This window comes from Chenopodium quinoa, unplaced genomic scaffold (assembly GCF_001683475.1).
Source record: "Chenopodium quinoa cultivar QQ74 unplaced genomic scaffold, ASM168347v1, whole genome shotgun sequence".
Taxonomy (NCBI): Eukaryota; Viridiplantae; Streptophyta; class Magnoliopsida; order Caryophyllales; family Amaranthaceae; genus Chenopodium; species Chenopodium quinoa.
The window spans coordinates 1,543,109-1,562,760 of NW_018742556.1; the positions used below are offsets into that span (position 1 = coordinate 1,543,109).

Here is a 19,652-nt window from a genome sequence, read left to right on the forward strand (position 1 = left end):
TTGCAATTGTAGACAAACTATTTTCTTGTTTTATATATTATTTTCCCTTATTTCCCCTAATTTGATATTGTCCTTTAAAAAAAGACAAAAAAATAATATACTTGTTACGATTTGCCCCTACAATGTGATTTACAATATTTTAAAAACTCCCTTATTTGGCTACCAATAATATGTTGTATTGAGCTCATGTCGATAAAAAAACGAATAGTATGCACACACGACACACCTGGTCATGTGTCAACCATGCCGTGTCATGCCAAGGGTTGAGTTATGGACGAGGCCTAGCCAACCCCCAACCCATTATATCAAAACGAGACATTAAATGTGTCAAAAACTGATTCAAAATAAACTTTATTTAGATTTCAACTCATATGAACAAAATAATTTAAAATAACTCAACTTTAATATAGATTTAACTCGATTAGACTTGACCTCACCAAACCCGACCCAATATCCAAATTGACACCTCTAAACAACCCTAAAAAAGCGAGTAACAACAATCTAGTCTAGATCTAAAAAACCACAAAGTCTAACACAGTCCAAGCCCAAAACCCTTTATATTGATCATCTTCTTCCCTCTTTCACCCCTCAACTTCTTCATACTTTCGCTCCTTCTACTACTGGAAAATTTCGCAATTCATCATCTTCAACTTGAATCTGCAATTGATTTTCCAGTCAATCGATCAATCGAATAAGAAATCCAGGAAGCATTAATCTCAGCTGTAACAATGGATGTAGAATTGATAGATAAAAGAGTGTTGGAGTATTTGCAGAAGAAAGGTTTCAAGCAAACTGAAATCGCTTTTCAAGAAGAACAACAACAACAACAATCGAAGAATTCTTCGTCGAATTCTCATACTGACCCAGATGTCGCTAAGCTCATCCTCACCTTTACTTCCGAGTACTTTCTCTCTCCTCTAAATTACAGATTTTATGTTATTAATTTTTCAAATTTCTGTTTATTTGAGTTTAATTTTGTTTGTTTTGGTGATATTGGGGTTTGGGAATAAGGGTTTTAATTGATGTGCAGTTTTCTCTTGATTTTAGGTTTAGGGCATATTTAGAATTTTTGGAATTTGAATTCTTGTGAATTTTTGTTACATTTTTGTTACATTGTTAGTGTGTAAGTTAAAAATTTTCTTCTATGGGTTGAAGATAATGGTAAAGGTAAATGTTTGTTTGAGCGAGTTGGCTATGATGATAAATGTACATACTACATTACTGCCTTCATTGGGGATGAATAATCTTTGTTGATGACCACTGGAGAATGTAGAGATAACGTATTTTGGTTCATGTAGCCGACCCCATCCTTTTCGGATTAAGGATTTGATAATGTTGTTGAAATGATGGTGTTAAGGGCAGGGAATCATATAGCCTTTTTTTTCTTGCGATGAAAGAGGGGTTTTTTGATTGATCCTTGGGATATTTTTTCACTACTTTTAGGATAGATTGTCATTGGCTCCATTGAAATTTAATTTTGAGAATTGCTTCCAGCGAAGGATTGTAGAACTAGACATACAAGACATATTTAAATTACGGGTTATGCAAGTGAGAAAACGAAGGTAAGTAATTGTGATGATTAATGGGATGAAGTGTTGGTAATAGCAATAAGGTAGTGTTAGTATAAAAGGTGGGAAGGATGATAGTCCCACGGTATTTGACCCAACCATGTTGCAAACAATAAGGGACACAAGGATGAATTACCCTCATAATAGGAGTAGTAATTTACTCGTTATCATCCATATGAGGGTAACATTTTTCCTTTCTCTTTTTTTCTATAGCACCTCTATAGCTCTATTACATCATCACTCTTGTAACCACCTCTTCTCACCTTCTCTTATTCTTGCTGGACTTTTATTACCCCGTAATGCATTACCTTCAATCCAAGTATGTAGTCAAGGTTTTAAGACATAATTTGAAAAGCCGAAAACTATCTATGAGTTTGAAAAGGGTAATTGATGCTCTAGCAAAGATGATAACAAGCTTAAGCGTTGAGTTGAGTGGCATGTTGCCAATAGTTAATGCTCTAGCAGAATTAGTAGTGAAAAGTTGCTTCTCAATTATATTAAGGCCCCCCACCCTGGCCTTGCCATTTTTAGTTTTGCAGAGTCAAATTAGGCATTAACAATAAAGAACGAGCAATGTGACAGGCAATATTCCCATTCACTGCCCTGATGTTGCTAGGATACAAAACATCTTTCCAAGTCTAAGGATGAGATGAACTATTGGAGAATCACAGTGGCAAAACAAAGTGATGCTAAAATTAGTATATTTTGGATTATCTGGGAGGTTTTAAATTGTGTATGCAACTTTTCTTCCACCATTGGACACATGACATGTCAAAGATATAAAATGAAACTAGCATAAATTATCTATTTGATATGTCACGATAAATAATTCACATATCTAAGTTTGAATCCTTGGGGCGAAATGAAACTTGTTTGCAGATGGAATTTACTCACACCCAATTCCCCATGCCTCTCTGTTAGAGAAGGGTAGGATACTGAAATTTTGTCTTGTGGTGGATGGCTTTATATTGACAACTGTTTTAACATTTAAAAACCTTTTTTTCAGCCAAGTGTCCCTTTCTTCTTATCATTTTCTTACCTATGAATGTTCTTTAGAAAATTTTTAGCCTCATTTTGCTTGTATCAGCTGTGTGTTACTCCATACATAGATTAGGCCAAGCTTGGAATCCATGTGAAATTGAGGTGATGATACATGTTATATGATGAACATAAAATTGCTGCTGCCTTTCTTCCAATATATATATATATATATATATATATATATTCAAATGATTTTTTTTATTCAGTAAAAAAGAAAGTGACTTTACATGTAACATGTATGCTTGGTTTTTGTGGTTGTCAGGTCAGAGAGCCTTCCTGCACAATATCATGATGGGTACAGTAAGCTTAGATCATGGGCTCATAATTCCTTAGATTTATACAAGGTGATTCTTGCCTGGTTTTACTTTGCTTGAAATTTTTTGCAGTTCATCTGGATTGATAAAATTACCTGTGCATTATATTTATGACATTTGCTTTAGATATTTTCTGCTGTTGTACTTTTAGAGGTGGGAAATGTTGTAGCCCATCTAATAGCAAGATGGGGTTCCACAATGAAGTCTTAATGTAGGTAGGATCCTTCCAAGATTAGGTCTTTTCCTTCTTTTTTTTGGGTGTGTGTGTGGGTGTGTGTGTTTGGGGGGGGGGGGGGGGTTAAGAGGATTGGAAATTTCGCGAGTTGGGTGGTTTCCTGCTTGTATGTCAATAACTTCCTATTTGAGGTGGATACATGCAGATATTGCTACCCTTCAACTTGAACTTTAACCAAGTAATTTCCCTTGTACTTGCTTCAAGTAGCAGACTAGCAGTTTGGAGTTCTTAAAGTTGAACTCTCTGAGGTGTCTTTTTTCATTCTATTCCTCTCTCCCTACCACCACCCCACCCCCCCCCCCCCCAAGTAAAAAAAAATAAAAACTTCTTGAAAAGATGTTATGTAAAGAGAAGGCTTACTTTTGTCCTTTGTTCTTTTTCTGGACAGCATGAATTGCTTCGAGTACTTTATCCAGTGTTTATACATTGTTTCATGGATCTTGTTGCAAGGGGCCATCTACAAGAAGGTGAGATGTCAAATTGTCAACTAATCTTCAAAATTTCTTGAGTTGCTCAGTGCTTCTTGTTTGAAGAATTCCTAAATGTTGCCTAATTTTTGGGTGATTTTTTCTATTTATGTTTTTGTTATACAGCCCGTAATTTCTTCATTACCTTCCGCGAAGATCATGAAACTATGCATCAAAGAGATCTGCAGAAGCTCGAAGGTGTTCTGTCACCCTCTCATTTGGAGGTTAACTGCTGTTTAACTTTAATTCTTTCAAACTAAACATTCAGTTTTTGAACTTTTCTATGTTTATGAAATTTTTCTCTTTTGTTTGCCTTTGATTTTCTGTTCAGGAGATGGAGTTTGCCCACACTTTAAGGCAAAGCAAAGTAAACATCAAGATCTGTCAGGTTCTTTTTTTACTTCTTCAAAGGAAAAATTACTTGTGTAGGTTTTTCGCTGTGTTACCAGTAAGCAGCTCATAGATGTTTCTTGCATAGGAGGATCACCATGCTACCCCTCCCTCCTTGCATGATTTATGAAGGCATTAATTTATAGCTACGTAGTGCAATAATTTTGAAGTTAATCACATAGTAGAAAGAAATACATTGTTTGCTTCTGCCCTTATTTTTTAAGTTCTCCAGTAGACTGTTTGCATCTACTGCATTGGTTTTCAGTAAAATAAGTTTTTTTATTTTTTATTTTTTTTATTAACTTAAATTAATTTAAACTGATATTAAATTATTTTTGTTGGAACATAAATTTATATTTATTGAAATTAAATCGTTTTTGTTGAACTTAATTACTTTTACTACGAGTAATTATTTTCACTGATTTGCTATTGTATTTGTACTCTGACCTTACTAATTTTTATGTAGTACTAATTAAAAGTTATTTTTACAGAACTTAACCTCTTTTTTCTTTTTCTTTTTTTTTTTTTCTGGAACTCAACTTATATCTATTGAAAATGAAATTATTTTTGCTAAACTTGTCTTTGCTGAACTTAAATTATTTTTACTTAATACTATTATATTAGGTGACGAGAACTGAGCCTTTGAGAAGGGAACATGCCCTTGAGCCAGCTAAAATCATGTCCTGCCAGCTGCCACCCAAGTTTTAAATTATGAATAGCTTTTTATCCTTTATATTTTATTTTTCCCATTTACACTTAATTAACATTATGATCAACCATTCCTCCTACATGGCCAATTAAATTGGTTAAATTGGTTGAATATTAGTTTCAAAATTTTCCTGCAGTACTCGTACGAGCTTCTCCTCCAGTATCTGCATAACACTCGGTCTATAACAATGCTTGGAGTTATAAATGAGCATATCAACTTCCAAGGTGCAACTTTATTCTGTTTTTACTTCCTTTTTTTTATTTTTATTTTTGTATGTATATATATTTCCCTTTCTACACATTTGATGACATACCTGGGGCATTTGCGTGTTGATTCACAGTTTGCCCTGGTCAGCCCGGTTCAATATCAGACGATGCTGACGCGATGACTCTGGTTGATGGTGGCCAAGATGCAGCAAATTTAATAAATCAAAAAGAAATCCAGTGGGGGGTAAGATATTAAGTTCATTGTCACACACAGTTCATAATTTTATGATGCTAAAGTTATGAACACCAGTCTATTCTCTATTAGTTTCCTCAAGTGGAAAGCTACTAATGGTAGTTATTACACTCTAACTGCTTTTTATATACTTTTAATCTGAGTAAAGTTGAAATACCAATTAAGACATTCGTGTTGGAACAAGCCAAACTGGGAAGGACTTTATGCAAATGCTAGTCTCCCCCCCCCCCCCTCCCCTTCCTCTTTCTCTCCATTATTGGGCAAATTTTAGTTTAGTGTAATTGTCCTTGGAAAATGTCATGATGCTTTTCTATTATATACATTTTTGTGATGTGACCAAAATTAATCAGAAAATCAAATTTATTTATTTATTTTTTAAAATAGAGATTTAGAGTGCATAGTTAGTATAGTGGATTGTGTTTTTATTTAGCAGTTGTACCTATTTACTCCATTTAGTAATGGTCCAAGAATCCCCTAGATTTTTGCTTGAACCTAAGATTTGTCGTTTTTTTTTTTAGAGTTGTAACATTTTGGGACCTCCAATGTTGACATTTGATAGGTACCGAAATCTTTAGTCTTGTGAGATGTTTGATCTGCACGAAACATCCTTGTATTTGTATATAGTTTGGCTGTTTGCGATGCCCTATCGACTTATGGAAACTCGAACACTGTCCTAGTGTCCTATATTCAGCATAATTATGGATTGCTTTTTCTTTTGCTTAGATGCTGGAAGATTCGATTGAAGACCGCTTGGAGAAGGGTGGAGGTTTGCTCTTAGACTCTGAAAAGGTAGATACGGAAAACAAGGAAGGGGAGAATGAAGAAAATAAGGTAGTGGTGCTGCTTCCCCTGCATCCACTTCTTGCCATCTATGTATGCTTATATCTGGTACTGATAGATCTCTATGGTTTATGTATAGAAAAAATCTGCTGACGGAGGAAAGCAAGGTGCATCAGTAAAAAAGTCCAAAAAAGATAAAGTTGGAGGCACTGGAAAAACTGCTCGTCCAGAAGCCAACACACCTATGGCACCAAGAGTCAAACCAGAGCTTCCTTTGCCTGCAATGTATGCCTTATACATTCTCATTCATTAATAACTTTCTAGCTTTGGTCCATCATTGTAAACTACAGAGTTAAATGTGTGATCTTCTGAAGAGATAAGAAGATGATGAGAGATAAAAGTTAAAACCCCTGATTCTTGTTATTAACAAAAGTTTCATACGTTGCTTTAGACCAATTGAAGTTGAACATTCTATCCTGGAAGACCTTCGTAATCGTGTGCAGTTGAGTAGTGTGGCCCTGCCATCTGTAAGCTTCTACACATTTATAAATACACACAATAGGTAACTTGTTCGACCTTATGCCCTTGCTAAATTCATTTTTTCTGTCTCTGATTTCCTGCATGCAACTAGCTTCTGACTAGCTTTGCATTATTTCATTTGTTTTTTTAGTTTAAACTGTGCATCAATTTCACATGATGGATCCTTGGTTGCTGGTGGATTTTCCGACTCTTCTTTAAAGGTCTAATGATTTATCCCTAGATATTCTCTTGATATTGTATAAAGCTGATCAGTTATGCTAATATGAAGAGTTTACTTATATAGGTCTGGGACATGTCACAGCTTGGGCAACAAACGAGCACTTGTGAGTAAATTGCAGAATACCTCCTTTGTTCCTGCTTTCTTTGTTCTTAGATAATATCGTCATTCTTGATTATAAATTTGGTTTCATTCCGTTTTCTGGTTATAGCTGCTCTACAGGGTGAAAAAGATGCAGCTGGAAATGAACAAATGCTTGGTACAAATGGTGTTAAAAGACCCTATACTTTGTTTCAGGGTCATTCTGGGCCTGTTTATTCTGCTTCGTTTAGCCCCCTTGGGGATTTTATACTCTCTTCTTCAGCAGATTCAACTGGTGTGTTCCTAATAATATCTTACATTTGTCTTTGTGACATTCTTTTTTTTCATTTTTTTTTTTTTACTGTTACGGATTTAATGTTGCTCTTGCCCACATCTCTCTTATACTTAAATTAATGAACTGCAGTGCGGCTTTGGAGCACAAAACTAAATGCCAATCTTGTTTGCTACAAGGGTCATAATTATCCTGTATGGGATGTGCAGGTAGAACTATATACTGTTGACTATTGTATTTATAATTTCATGAGCTTTAGCTTCTGTACTTTACTCTTTTTTTTTTCTTTTTTTTTTCCCTCATTGTATATCTTTGCTCTTGCTCCATATCACTGGTCATCTTTCAGGCTTCATTTATAAGCTCTGATTACCCCTTGACCAAAGTTTTTTGTTCATGCAGTTCAGCCCCTATGGTCACTATTTTGCTAGCTGTTCTCATGATAGAACAGCAAGGATCTGGACCATGGACAGAATACAACCTCTAAGAATCATGGCTGGACATTTATCAGATGTTGATGTAAGTTTTTGTCTCCCCTTCTCTTCGGGTGGCATTGTCCCTTTTCACACCCTCCTCTTTAGTTGATCTTCGGCGTATTATATGTGTCACATGTTCAAGTCTTGTAGTATTCCCATATTTCAATATGCTTATATCCCATGATCAACCGTTCTTGTCTCGTGAAATTGATGTTGCATTTTACTTTGCTGCATTTTACTTTGCCTGCAGTGTGTCCGGTGGCATGTAAACTGTAATTACATAGCTACTGGATCTAGTGATAAAACAGTTCGATTATGGGACATTCAGAGTGGGGAGTGTGTCAGGATATTTATTGGTCACAGGAGTATGATATTGTCCTTGGCAATGTCACCTGATGGTCGGTATATGGCATCTGGCGATGAAGACGGTGCAATCATGATGTGGGATCTTGCTAGTGGACGTTGCATTACCCCTTTGGTGGGTCACACATCATGTGTATGGTCACTTGCTTTCAGGCAAGTACACTTCTCTCTCTTGAGCCGTGCTCATTTACATGACTTTTTTTCAATTGTATAAACCTTTATCTATTTTTGGCTCAAGTTCTCCTCATGTATGATGCATCAGTGGTGAAGGCTCACTTCTTGCCTCCGGATCAGCTGACTGCACTGTTAAACTGTGGGATATCAATGCAAGCACAAAGACATTGAGATCTGAGGAAAAGTAAGCTCATATGGAACTAGCAAAGATATAATTTTCTAAATTTTGGAATTAAAAAAAAAAAAAAAGGGAATCTACCATTTCTTACATCATCTATCTTCACACGCAGAACTGGGAGTTCAAACAGACTTCGGTCGTTGAGGACTCTTCCTACCAAATCAACACCAGTTTACTCTCTGATGGTAATGTTGCAAGTTTTATCATCTATCTTAAGAAAATTTAGAAACGTGATTTAATCAACCCTGATATCTCTGATTATGCGCTTTTCTTTGCTGCAGTTTTCAAGAAGGAATCTGCTATTTGGTGCTGGGGTTCTTTCTAAACGTTCATGATTAAATTAGCAGATAATTGTAAGCTGTAGATGTAAGCAGATAAGGTGAGACGCCCTTTTGATCATTCAATTTGTTATACTAGTAGTTTATATAGACACATAGATTAGACGTAGCTGTTAGGAACTGCTTTAGTTGGGTATTCAAGGTGGATTAGAAGTGGTAGTTTTTTTTTTTTACTGTAATGCTTCTATTCAGTAGCTGCTGATTCTTTTATCATGAAAAGACATGATTTTGTCATATATTGTTATTGTAAAAAATGTACTTTTACCTAACTGTATCAGGTTTTGTTATTATAGCCATGAGTAAACGTTATACTGCGTATATACAAGTATTTCCCAAAGTAATGTTAAGTTGAGGACTTGAGGATATATGACAAAATCATGGGTTGTACACTGTTATTATATGTTAAGTAGTGTTACTATTCTAAAACTTGTAATTTCTTATTGACTACATTTAACATTTTTCTTCTATATTTGATAAGGTAGATTAAAATTTTTGATGAGGTTGTATTGAGGAAGGACGGTGGCAAAATTTTGCTGGAAAGATAGAACAGGGAAGGGGTTGGGAAGGGTTTTTTTTTTTTTTTTTTTTTTTTTTTTTTTTTTTTTGAACTATGGAGTGTAAAATTCTTTGTAATAGTGAGATATTGTTGGGGCAATTATGTCAATGGTGCCTGCATACGTTTTAGCTTACATAGCTCAATAGTTGGCAACTTTGCTAGCCACAAGTTTGGAATTTTTTTTTTTTTTTCTTACCAATAATATGGGTTAAATTTAGGCCATGTTTGATTCACCTTAATTTTGCTGAATTGAAATTAATTTTACTGAACTTAACTTAATTTTACTGAATTGAAATTATTTTTACTGATTTACTATTATAATTCTTCTTTAAGAAAATTGAATTTTACTGAACTGAACTTATTTTTACTGAACTGAAATTATTTTTACTAAACTGAAATTAATTTTACTGAATTGAATTTATTTTTACTGAACTGAAATTATTTTTACTTAATATTATTTTTTTAAGGTGAAGAGAACAGGGTCTTAGTCAGTTATCCTAATTTTTTATACTAATAAGCAGTTGCTTAAAACACACACTCATGAATTGACCAAAAATTTTATTAGTTAGCACACGATTAATAGTAGATATTTTAGTGACTTGTAGTCCACAATCTTAAAGATGGCACTGCTTTGGGCTGGTATGAGATAAGACATAGCCTAGCTTGTTAAAAGCACAGCACGGGGCATTAGTCAAGCTTAGCCACTATTGATCAGCCATGAGTATTTAGCCTTGCAATGTGGGTGGGTTTTTGGGGTTAGCTTACTTGCAGGACCGCGACCCTTTGTCCTTACCATTGTAGCACATTTGCCGCCCTGATCTTTTGGAGAAGCACGGTAAGGCAAGGCATGCTACTGCTAATTAAGTGAAAATTGGCCTAGGCATGTAAGCACGGCTATGTACATTGGGCACATGGGTTCAACTATGCTTGAGCCAGGCCTAAAGCTAGGTATGCTGTTGAGCTTCTCACGAGTCGCGACACAATTTAAAGTCATCTTTAAATCAGTAGTTTGGCATCTTGATTAGCCATGCCAAACTTCTGCCTTGCTGTATGTGCTTAGCTGCTCACTTTTATTTAAGCATTGTTTTTAGATGACAAATAATACTTCGTACTATTGTTAAGATGGGTTCAACTATACTTAATGCTCTTGCTACAGGACGTAAATCAACCACGTACATATTCGAATTCTAATTAATGATTGATTGTTGCATTATTGGCATTTGGCATCCTGTTAATATAACCGTTAAGATTCATCAACTTAGTCAAATCATATAAATAATGAAAAATCATATGATTAAGGTCCACTAATCATGTGGCCGATGTATGCCTAGTACTGTGTCACATACTCCCTCATTTTATTACTCATTTCTCTTTACACTTCCATAAATTACTTTTGGCCATTAATCATTTTTCAAGTAAAAAATTGTCCAAGTTGACATTTAAAACGTATCACAATTATAGCTAGATTTGATAGGTAAATAATATTCCCATCGTATACTTAACAAAATATTATCTACGTAGAAGAGTTTTTTTTTTTTTTTTTTTTTTTTTTTTGGGGTAATTAAGGAAAAAGCCTTATCAAGATATATAACCTCTTATTGGTCAATCTGGCCTAGGTTAACATGCAAGGAAATCTCAACCCCGAAGTACTCTAATAAAGTTCAATCCTGCAACCTTACTTCAAAGAGATGTGAATAAATAGTGTTAAAGTAAGTCCTGAATGAAAAAGTTACAGAAGGAGTGATACAACCGAGTCATTTTCTACAGAAGGAGTATTACGTATTCACTATTTTATAAGGTTTTCCCGTTTTTGGTGTTTGCATAAATAAATTGGTGTAGGGAATAATGCAATCCCTCATCAACTCTGCAAGTCCATTGTGGTGTTATTACGACTGCTTTTCCGGAATAAGATAAAACGGCTAATTTATTACACCATCTTTAAACAATTAACACTATTCTCTCCTCATCACATAGGATCAAATGACACTTGACAGTCCCATATCTTCCTATTACGCCACTTGTCTTTTAATAAACTATTAATTAATCATTGTAAAATTAGTAAATTAATATATGAAGCTGAATGTATGTATTCACCAAAAGTTTAATATGATTGCAAAAGTTTAATTAGGTGATGATGATAAGATTATAGTAGTACTACTGGTACTACTTAATGTAGCATTTCGGCGGTCTCCGGATGAGATTAAAAATACCATTAATGTATTATACGTCTATACAATACACATCTATTAAAATAGAATTAAAAACAATGGAGCAAATTAATTTTTAATTTTTATACAATCGATTAAAACAAATGAGGATGAAGACAAAGTCACAAAAGGCCAACATTTAATTAATAAACCAATATAATATTGACAATTGGCAATAATATTAATAGATTTTATAATTATATAGTTCCAAAATTTCAAACCGTGTACAATATTTTGTCACACCCACAAATCAAAACAAAATAAAATAAAAGTTAAACTCATTAAAAAAACATGTAACACATACGAGATTGTAATTAGATTCAATCAATTGAACACATTATTGGCTACCACATGATTAATGAAAGAATAATTGTATAATTGTCCACTTTCTGCTGATCATTAAAGGGGCTTTCAATTTAAATTAACAAAAAGAAAAACTTGGAATTTTTTTTTTAAAAAAATAGAGAGAGAAAAATAAAATAAAAGAAGTGGTACTGAACTTAGAAAAGCATTGAAAGAAGAAAGGTGGGATTAATGAGCTCAACCCACCTACCTGACAACAGCATTTACATACTGTGCTGCCTTGCATTTCACAATGTGAAAAGAGAAAACCAGTGTTTTGATGAATTTATGATGACAACTTAGGAACTTTTTTTTTAGATACTCTCATCTCCTGAAATCTGCTCTGCTTGTTTAGCTAAAAGCTTGAAAAAATAGGGTCTTATTAGTTATCTACAGCTATCATTACAAATTATTAAAAATGGTTTTGTGGATGTCAATATTTTAGTTGGTCTGTTGGTTAAAAGCTTTTAGTGGTGGACTAGTGACATTAAAGATCCGAATTTCTTAGAATTTGATACTTCTAAAAAAAAAACCGCAGCCTCCTTTTCTCTCTTCTCTCTCCTAAACCTAGTCTCCACTGTTAATTTTAAGGGGCTTCCATCGGATTTCACCGGTGGAAAGGCCCAATCTTTATTTTTTTTAAGCTTTTTAATTTGTTTTAGGTTACAATAATGTCTCCCTCGAAAGAAAGGGTTTATCTCCTTCGAAAGACAAGGTTTTTTCGATCTCCTTCGAAAGACAAGGTTTTTCGTACTCCTTCGAAAGACAAGGTTTTATTTGTGCTTAATTTGGTCTCGGGTTGTGCGGGGCTACTATTGATTGTGGCTCGGATTCGGGTTACGGAATCAACACAAGAATTTACTTTCTCACAAAATTGCGAAGCGACGATAAATCCACTCAAAAAGTTGTATGAGACAATGAATCGAGAGTATGCCGAATTGTTATATTTATGTATTTGGATTCTTAGCCCTTCCCCGATTAATTCTTGTTTGATTTTGTTAAATTCGTTTTCATTATCATTCATTGTCAATTGTAGATGCCTTATGGCTTACATTAATGAAATTTAGTGTCCTTTTAGGACTTTTTTCAAAAAAAAAAAAATCCGAATTTCTTGTATGTAATGTAATTAGTATTTATGGTTCTTTTAACAAAAAAAAAAAAAAAAAATTAAACATATACACTCTAATTTGCATTGAAAATTTGGTTTCAAATAAAAAAAAAAAAAATAGCATTGAAAAATTAAGTTTATCCAGTGAATAAGCGCTTAGTTACACTTATGCATATTATCATATAAGCACACTACCTTTGCTATCTAAAGTCAAAATAAAGATTACCTCTTCACTTATACTATTGTTCTCCTTTTGTCCCTCGACCTTATGTTATGTTGTTCAATAATAATAATAATAAATCTTACATAAAAAAAAACCTCCTTTACCCTCCTATTTCTTTTATGCACTACCATGCCTCCAATTTGCTTAAAATAGTGTGGAGTTATTGTTCCAATGGTAGTATTTATAATAGGCATAAGAACATTAAAATTAAATAAATTAATAGATCTATACTCCGTATCTTTCATTTCAACAATGCTAAAGAGTACAATCGAATGTCAATTCATCAAACATAGTAAGTTCATTTACACTCGATTTACATACTAATTTAATCATCTTTATCATAATACGAGTATATCATAGATTCTAGATAACAAAACATCTTTGATTCTTTTCCATCAAACATCCACCCAAACTATATCATAATTCGATATAAAGTAAAGAAAATATAAATTCCATTTCTAAATATTTAACCTTTCAAAAAAAAAAAAAAAAAAAAACTCACATGTGGTATTAACAAATTCAAAAACTTTAAATCATTACAATTAAAGTTAGATTTGAAGAACAAAAAATGGAGGGTGGAACGCGGGAAGTACTGTACAAGAGGCTTTAGAAAGTCATAGATAAAGATGATAAATCCTACTAATAAGCAAACTTATAATAAGTGAGTTTGTGAGTGGGTATTACCTATAACGCAATTCTTTTTGCTTCTCTTTACATATTCATTCCATCTTATTGGTGGGAAATTATATAATGTGGGTCCTACTCATTTTCTACCATTAAAATTCCTCATGTCATGTTTGGTGTTGTATCTATTAATTTCATCATAAATACTATTATGATGTCATGCCACTATAATATGTGGGTGAGGTGACCTTGGGGGTATTGAGGGAACACAATCAATTCTAAAATGGATGTGCAATGATCTTTAGGATTATTCAAAGGAATGTTGTCAAATTCATATCTATTATCTATTATTTGTTCTTAAATTAGGTTCTACGGAGTATTATTTTGAGTTTATGGGCATAGCAGATTATATTTCAGCAAAGAAGAGTTTTCAACCATAGCAGAACAACTCAAAAGAACAGGGCCTAAATTGTTTACCAAATACAATTCTTGATTTAACAAATTGCTTGTATTATAGACAATTTAATTATAATTGTTCCACTCGAGTTTCTTATGTTCCATGGTAGATTCAAGCTTCTTCAACGAACAACTCTGTGTCTATTATTAAGTATAAAAATTAGTCATTTGTCTACATAAAAATTGGTATTGTTCATATTAAAATACTGCTCTTGTAAATAAAATAAACTTGAAATTAGTAAACTCTCTTTCATTTATTACATAGTATTATTTTTTTATATGCTTCATGCAAAGGAGTTAACTTGACCAAAGAAATCAAAGGGGAGAAATAATATTTAGTAAAGTCCTAAGCTAATTAAGTCTTATGAAGTGCTTCATATATATTATAGTCTATTATTCTCCATTTTTCAACTTGCATGTGAATTCACCCTTTTTTTTTCTACTCCTTCCAAAGTATATGTAAGCAAGCAAAACCATTATACAATCAAACAACGTTTAGCCTATTGGAAAGATTTTCTTACCACTTGGGAGCTATTTCGGTTGGGACGGAATTCTCTTACATTTCACCAATTCACCCTCACTCTTAAGGAGCTCTACTTGTTAATCCAAGCTAGGTCGACATAACTTCCGTGTTGATATGGCATTTTTCTTGCCAAAGTTTAAAAGAGTTCTCGCTTTACCACATACATCTATATATATTTTATTATTACAAGTATTGAAAAAAAAAAATGTCAAACAAATGAGATACTTGTATTAGTTGTGATGCAAGTCATGCAACCCTCAATTAGTGAATTAACCCTTCAAAAATAAGAAATAATCAGGTAAATTACTTAAAATTTATTTTAATTACTTAAAAATTAAATTATGTGGGCTAATTAATAGATTTACTACTCTATAGTTCTTACAAGTAATACGGATTACTCCGCCCAACAAGTATTTTTTTTTCCAATAATTTTGATTTTAATTTATGCATTTTTATTTTTTTTAGGAATGCAAATTAAGTTGATGTAAAAAAAAAATAAAAAAAAAACAAATGATTTGATATTTGGTGTTTTAAATTAGTAGTAGCTTATTTTTCCAGCGCTGACCCGGCCTTGCAATGGGTGTTGGCAGGATCTAGTTGTACAACTATGACGACTCATAAATTTTAAAGTCAAACAAATTGCCACGTAACTCTTCTCTCCTCCATTAGGTAAATTATGATCTCAGTCAAAATACGTTTGATTACATAATTTAATCATTATAATAATTCCAATCAAACCAATCAAAGTGAGCTTTCTTTTTTGAAAGCTACTTTTTATTGTTATTCTATTTAACTTTCATTATCTCTCTATTTCACTATTACAGGATAAAGCTATGTAAGGTCATACTTGTAACTAGTTGTAACTCATAAAATATGAAAGTTTCGAAAATAACAGAAAAGGGCAGCTTAGGTTAGTAGATTGTGACATAATTAACCCAATGTTTTAATGAAGGTTCGTAGTAGCATAGGAACAAAGGCAATGGTGAATTGGTGACGATGTAAAGATGTTTTGAGACGACAATTAAGAGGAATTTTACTGCATAACCCATTAAACCTTAGTAACCCGTACCTTGCAACGTCCTTGATTACACATAGGTAAAAAAAAAAAAATAACCTTAGCTTGGTTGTTCTGTCATGTAAAAGGTATAACTGAATGTACATGGTTTAAATAATTGTTTTCATCCGTCTTTTTTATTAGGAAAAAGGTAGAAGATTTTCCTCATAACATTTCTAAACTTTTTAAACCGTACCTACTAACTTAAGATTGGAATATAGTTGAAACTATGCCAAAGAAAGGGAGATTATATGGAAAAAAGTGAAGTAGTTATAAACTTATTATATTTGGTTCTACGTTTAAAATACAATTATTAAGATTTGTAAGTTAGTTGAACTCCATAAGTTAGTTAACATTGAAGAATTCAACCTCCAATTAGGAGTTGACAGCCAAGAGTAAATTAAAGCTAGAAAACTTAATTACAAATTTACAAACAATGTAATGAGAAACAAGTCAACTTCAACCACTCGTATATGTTTGCCATACACTTCAAATTAAGAGGGAAACAATTTAAAATATAGGTGAAATTAAAATGAATGTAACTTAATGCTTGTCAAACACTTCTATGGAGTAATTAATAATCGCAATGAATTACAAATATAATAGCCCTATACAAGTAAAAACCCGATTTCAGGTTGATTACCTCGAATCGAAATTAGTGGCAATGGTCAATACATAGAGTTAATGAAATGAGTACGTTTATTATGTTGTTATGTATATATATTATCCACACTCAAGTGACGTTTTGTATAATATTAGAGCACAATTAATTAATACGGAGTACGAAAGTAACATTCAAAAGTGTTTGTTTTAAGTTGGCTAAAACATACAGATTACTTTTTTAAGAAATTGAACTCCTAGACAAGTAAGACAATCAAACAAATTGGTAAACTTACAGAAGATTCAACAAATTGACACTTCTTTCGGAGAATATTAAACCAAACGACCAAATAACTAAAACTGTCAAGTAAAAACACTGTATTACTTGTAATATTTGTCACTCTCTAATATTCCAACGGCAAAATATCACTCTTCTAAAAAGAAAAACTTCAATGTACATAGCAAAATGTGTCACAATTTTTTGGTATCAACATTTTAAATTTTTAATCATACTAAAAAAAAAATTAAAAAAAAAAACTACAAAGGGTAGTATCGTACTTTACTATGATCGTCAACATCATGATCATCATTAATCCATCCAATTGAGTGGTTGAGTATGTAGGGAACACAGTCAAAGTCAACGTTTCCGATTTAACCTTCCAAAATCAGCAAGCTTCCTAGATCGATTCGCACAAAACGACGCCGCTTCAGACAAGTGCGGTTTATCATTAATATTTCCATCACTTTTACTATTACAACTGCCACCGTTACTTTTCCCGGTCACCGGAACCCTAATTTCGCCGGAAAATCCCGACTCGGCTCCCCAATGATACCGACTCGCAGGCGAAGCTCTCACCAATGGACTCAAACAAAACGCAAAACTCGCAACATTGTTCGCCATCAACCTCGCCGGACTCGCCTTGACTCGGCCCGGACTCGGCCGAGTCGTCGTCGTCGACTCTCTTTCTCTCTCCTCCAACTCATTCCACTCGTTTTGCGGCGACATTCCTCGGTTACTGCACCGAGTTAACTCACCGGGTTCAACCACCGAGTTCGACGATGAACTCACAACACTCGATTTAGATCGGAATAACTTCGAGATAAGACCGAATTTCCCGCCGCTTTTCTTCTTCTGAAAACTAGGGTTTGCTTGTGGAGTACTGTAAAACCGTTGAATTATCGGCTTCTTGTTGATGTCCGCAACGGCGGCGGCGGAAGCGGTGACGACGGCGGTGGTGGTAGTTTGATCGGATTTACGCCGGGAAATATACGGCGAAACAGACCTCGGAAAAATCAACGGCGGCGGTTGCGACGGCTGAGCTAGTTGCTGCTTCTGATGAAGATGAATTGAGGAGAGAGATTGAGAATGATGATTAGAATTAGGGTTAGGATTATCGGAAATCAATGATTTAGGTTGAGATTGAGCTTCAACAACAGCTTCAAGACGAAGGCGAAGACAAGAAGCGCAAACGCCGACGCTACTACTGAAATCCGATACGTGCTTCTTGCACCTCATCTGACTGATTAATTTTCTCTCTCCTCAATTTCTCTTTTCTCTCTCTCTTTCTCCTCAATTTTTAGCGCTTTTAAAGCGTCGAAAATATATAGACATTTCCCTAATTTGATTATTCAGTTTTCTGGGTTGAATATTTCTGGGTAAGAAGATCTGGATGATGGTGAAATATAAAGAAATAAAGAGAAGAAGGAGAAGATTCAAGGTTGTCTTCTTCTGAAAATGTGGGGTGTTATTATAAAGTTTCAGGGGAGTTTTTATATGATTTTATAATATATAGTTTAATTTTTGTACTACTGGTAGTAGAAGTAGTAGTTGGGGTTATTATTGATATAGTTACTCCATTAGAAAATAGAAAATGTATTTTTTATTTATGTTTTGTCAGATTAATAAATTTTATTTAGTGCTATTGTTGTTAAATGAGGTGAAGTTTGGGTTGGATTGGGTTGCTTTTGAGGAGAGAGAAAATGTTAGGTTTGTTTTGGGTTTGACTTGCCCACTTTTTTGTGTCAAGTGTAATTTTACTTCTTCTACTATTGACTCCAAATAGTGTTGCTTAACTTTTGGAGGAGTTTAGGACCAAAGTAATTATTGCTTAAAAGATGAGATCTTGTGGTTTGTATTGTAAAGTGTTTTTAATGTGTCTAAATGCATTGTGTTTTGTTTGTGATTGTGACCTAATTGCCGTTAGTGGGAATGTTTGTTTTTTAAGAACTACGGTTATTACTTTATAAGCGAGAGTAGGTTCCTTTGTTTGTGGCAGAAACTTACATTTTAAAGATAAATAAGATCGTACAAATTGGAAAGAAGTATAATGGGGTGAAAAGCAATCTTTTATTGTGATTTTGGTGTATATAGACAGCTTTGTAGCTTTGTAGCAATCTTTTAGACATGAAGTTGGTAGCGTGGCTATGGTAAGAAGAAACATACAACAATGTAGGGAATAGCTTTAATGTTTTGAGTTCAAAGATGAAGCGTGCATAAGAAACCATGAACCCCTTTTCCCACCTGGTTTTCTTGCTACAAACTTGGGAAAACATAATCATGGGAATTATGATTACCATATCCAAATTGATGGATCGTGGGAAAAAAAAATACAAAACGAATGAGAATTGGATGGGTTTTTGCAGGAAACAATATGGATATAGTCTATGAAGGAGGGGGAAGCTATGGGATCGCGGAGACAACATTTTGTGCAGAAGCTAAAGCCTGTTTGGGAGCACTAACATGGGCACTAGCTAAGGGCTTCAAGAGGATTGCTATGTATACAGACTGTGCAGCGTTGATTACACAGTTGAACTCAAAAGCAGACAGTAATATTGCCAATATTTGGACTTTGCAGGGAATCAAGACTAAGGGAGAACAATTTTAGGTTTGCTGCATCAGAAAGGCGGAAAGGCAGCAAGTACATGAAGCTCACTAAGTAGCTAATTTATGTAGAATTAATCTAGTGTCCTTTTCTAATTCTCAACTGTGGTTTAGCTTTTGTCAAAATATATATATATATATATATATATATATATATATATAATGACGGAACTTTCAAATCTAATGTTTAGTTTACAGGTTGATGCTAACTTTCCGATTATCATTCAACAAAGTGGTTAATTTTCTTATGGTGATGATCTAATTGATTTTCCAAACGACATTGGAGGAATTGATGTCAATTACAAAGGCATATGAAAAACATACTACCTCCATTTCATATTATTTATAACTTTATAAAGTGCAAGGACTTCTAGGCAAAATTTGGTTGTGAGTGTAAGATTAAGAGAGAAAATTATGGATGCATGTGATAAGGAGAGAGATGTGGAGAAATGTTAACCA

The 19,652-nt window shown here is 33.7% G+C and overlaps 2 protein-coding genes across 3 annotated transcripts; one reads left to right on the top strand and one right to left on the bottom strand.

The window, feature by feature from the left end:
- The first annotated feature begins 325 nt into the window (after positions 1-325).
- Positions 326-9,397, top strand: LOC110720451 (transcription initiation factor TFIID subunit 5-like). Of its 2 annotated transcripts, none has more exons than XM_021899483.1 (19): positions 326-901; positions 2,872-2,953; positions 3,547-3,625; positions 3,752-3,849; positions 3,957-4,013; positions 4,861-4,948; positions 5,065-5,174; positions 5,907-6,017; positions 6,103-6,248; positions 6,415-6,525; positions 6,634-6,703; positions 6,787-6,826; positions 6,932-7,096; positions 7,226-7,302; positions 7,493-7,609; positions 7,817-8,082; positions 8,192-8,287; positions 8,394-8,466; positions 8,563-9,397. In XM_021899483.1, the coding sequence occupies exons 1-19, from the start codon at positions 729-731 to the stop codon at positions 8,614-8,616; spliced, it is 2,013 nt and encodes a 670-aa protein (XP_021755175.1). In that variant the 5' UTR covers positions 326-728; the 3' UTR covers positions 8,617-9,397. The 2 variants fall into 2 exon arrangements, with proteins under 2 accessions (XP_021755175.1, XP_021755176.1); XM_021899484.1 differs by having other exon boundaries at positions 328-901; positions 5,907-6,014.
- Positions 9,398-16,663: 7,266 nt separating this feature from the next.
- Positions 16,664-18,742, bottom strand: LOC110720453. The gene has a single exon (XM_021899487.1). The coding sequence runs from the start codon at positions 17,826-17,828 to the stop codon at positions 16,950-16,952; it is 879 nt and encodes a 292-aa protein (XP_021755179.1). The 5' UTR covers positions 17,829-18,742; the 3' UTR covers positions 16,664-16,949.
- Positions 18,743-19,652: the final 910 nt, after the last annotated feature.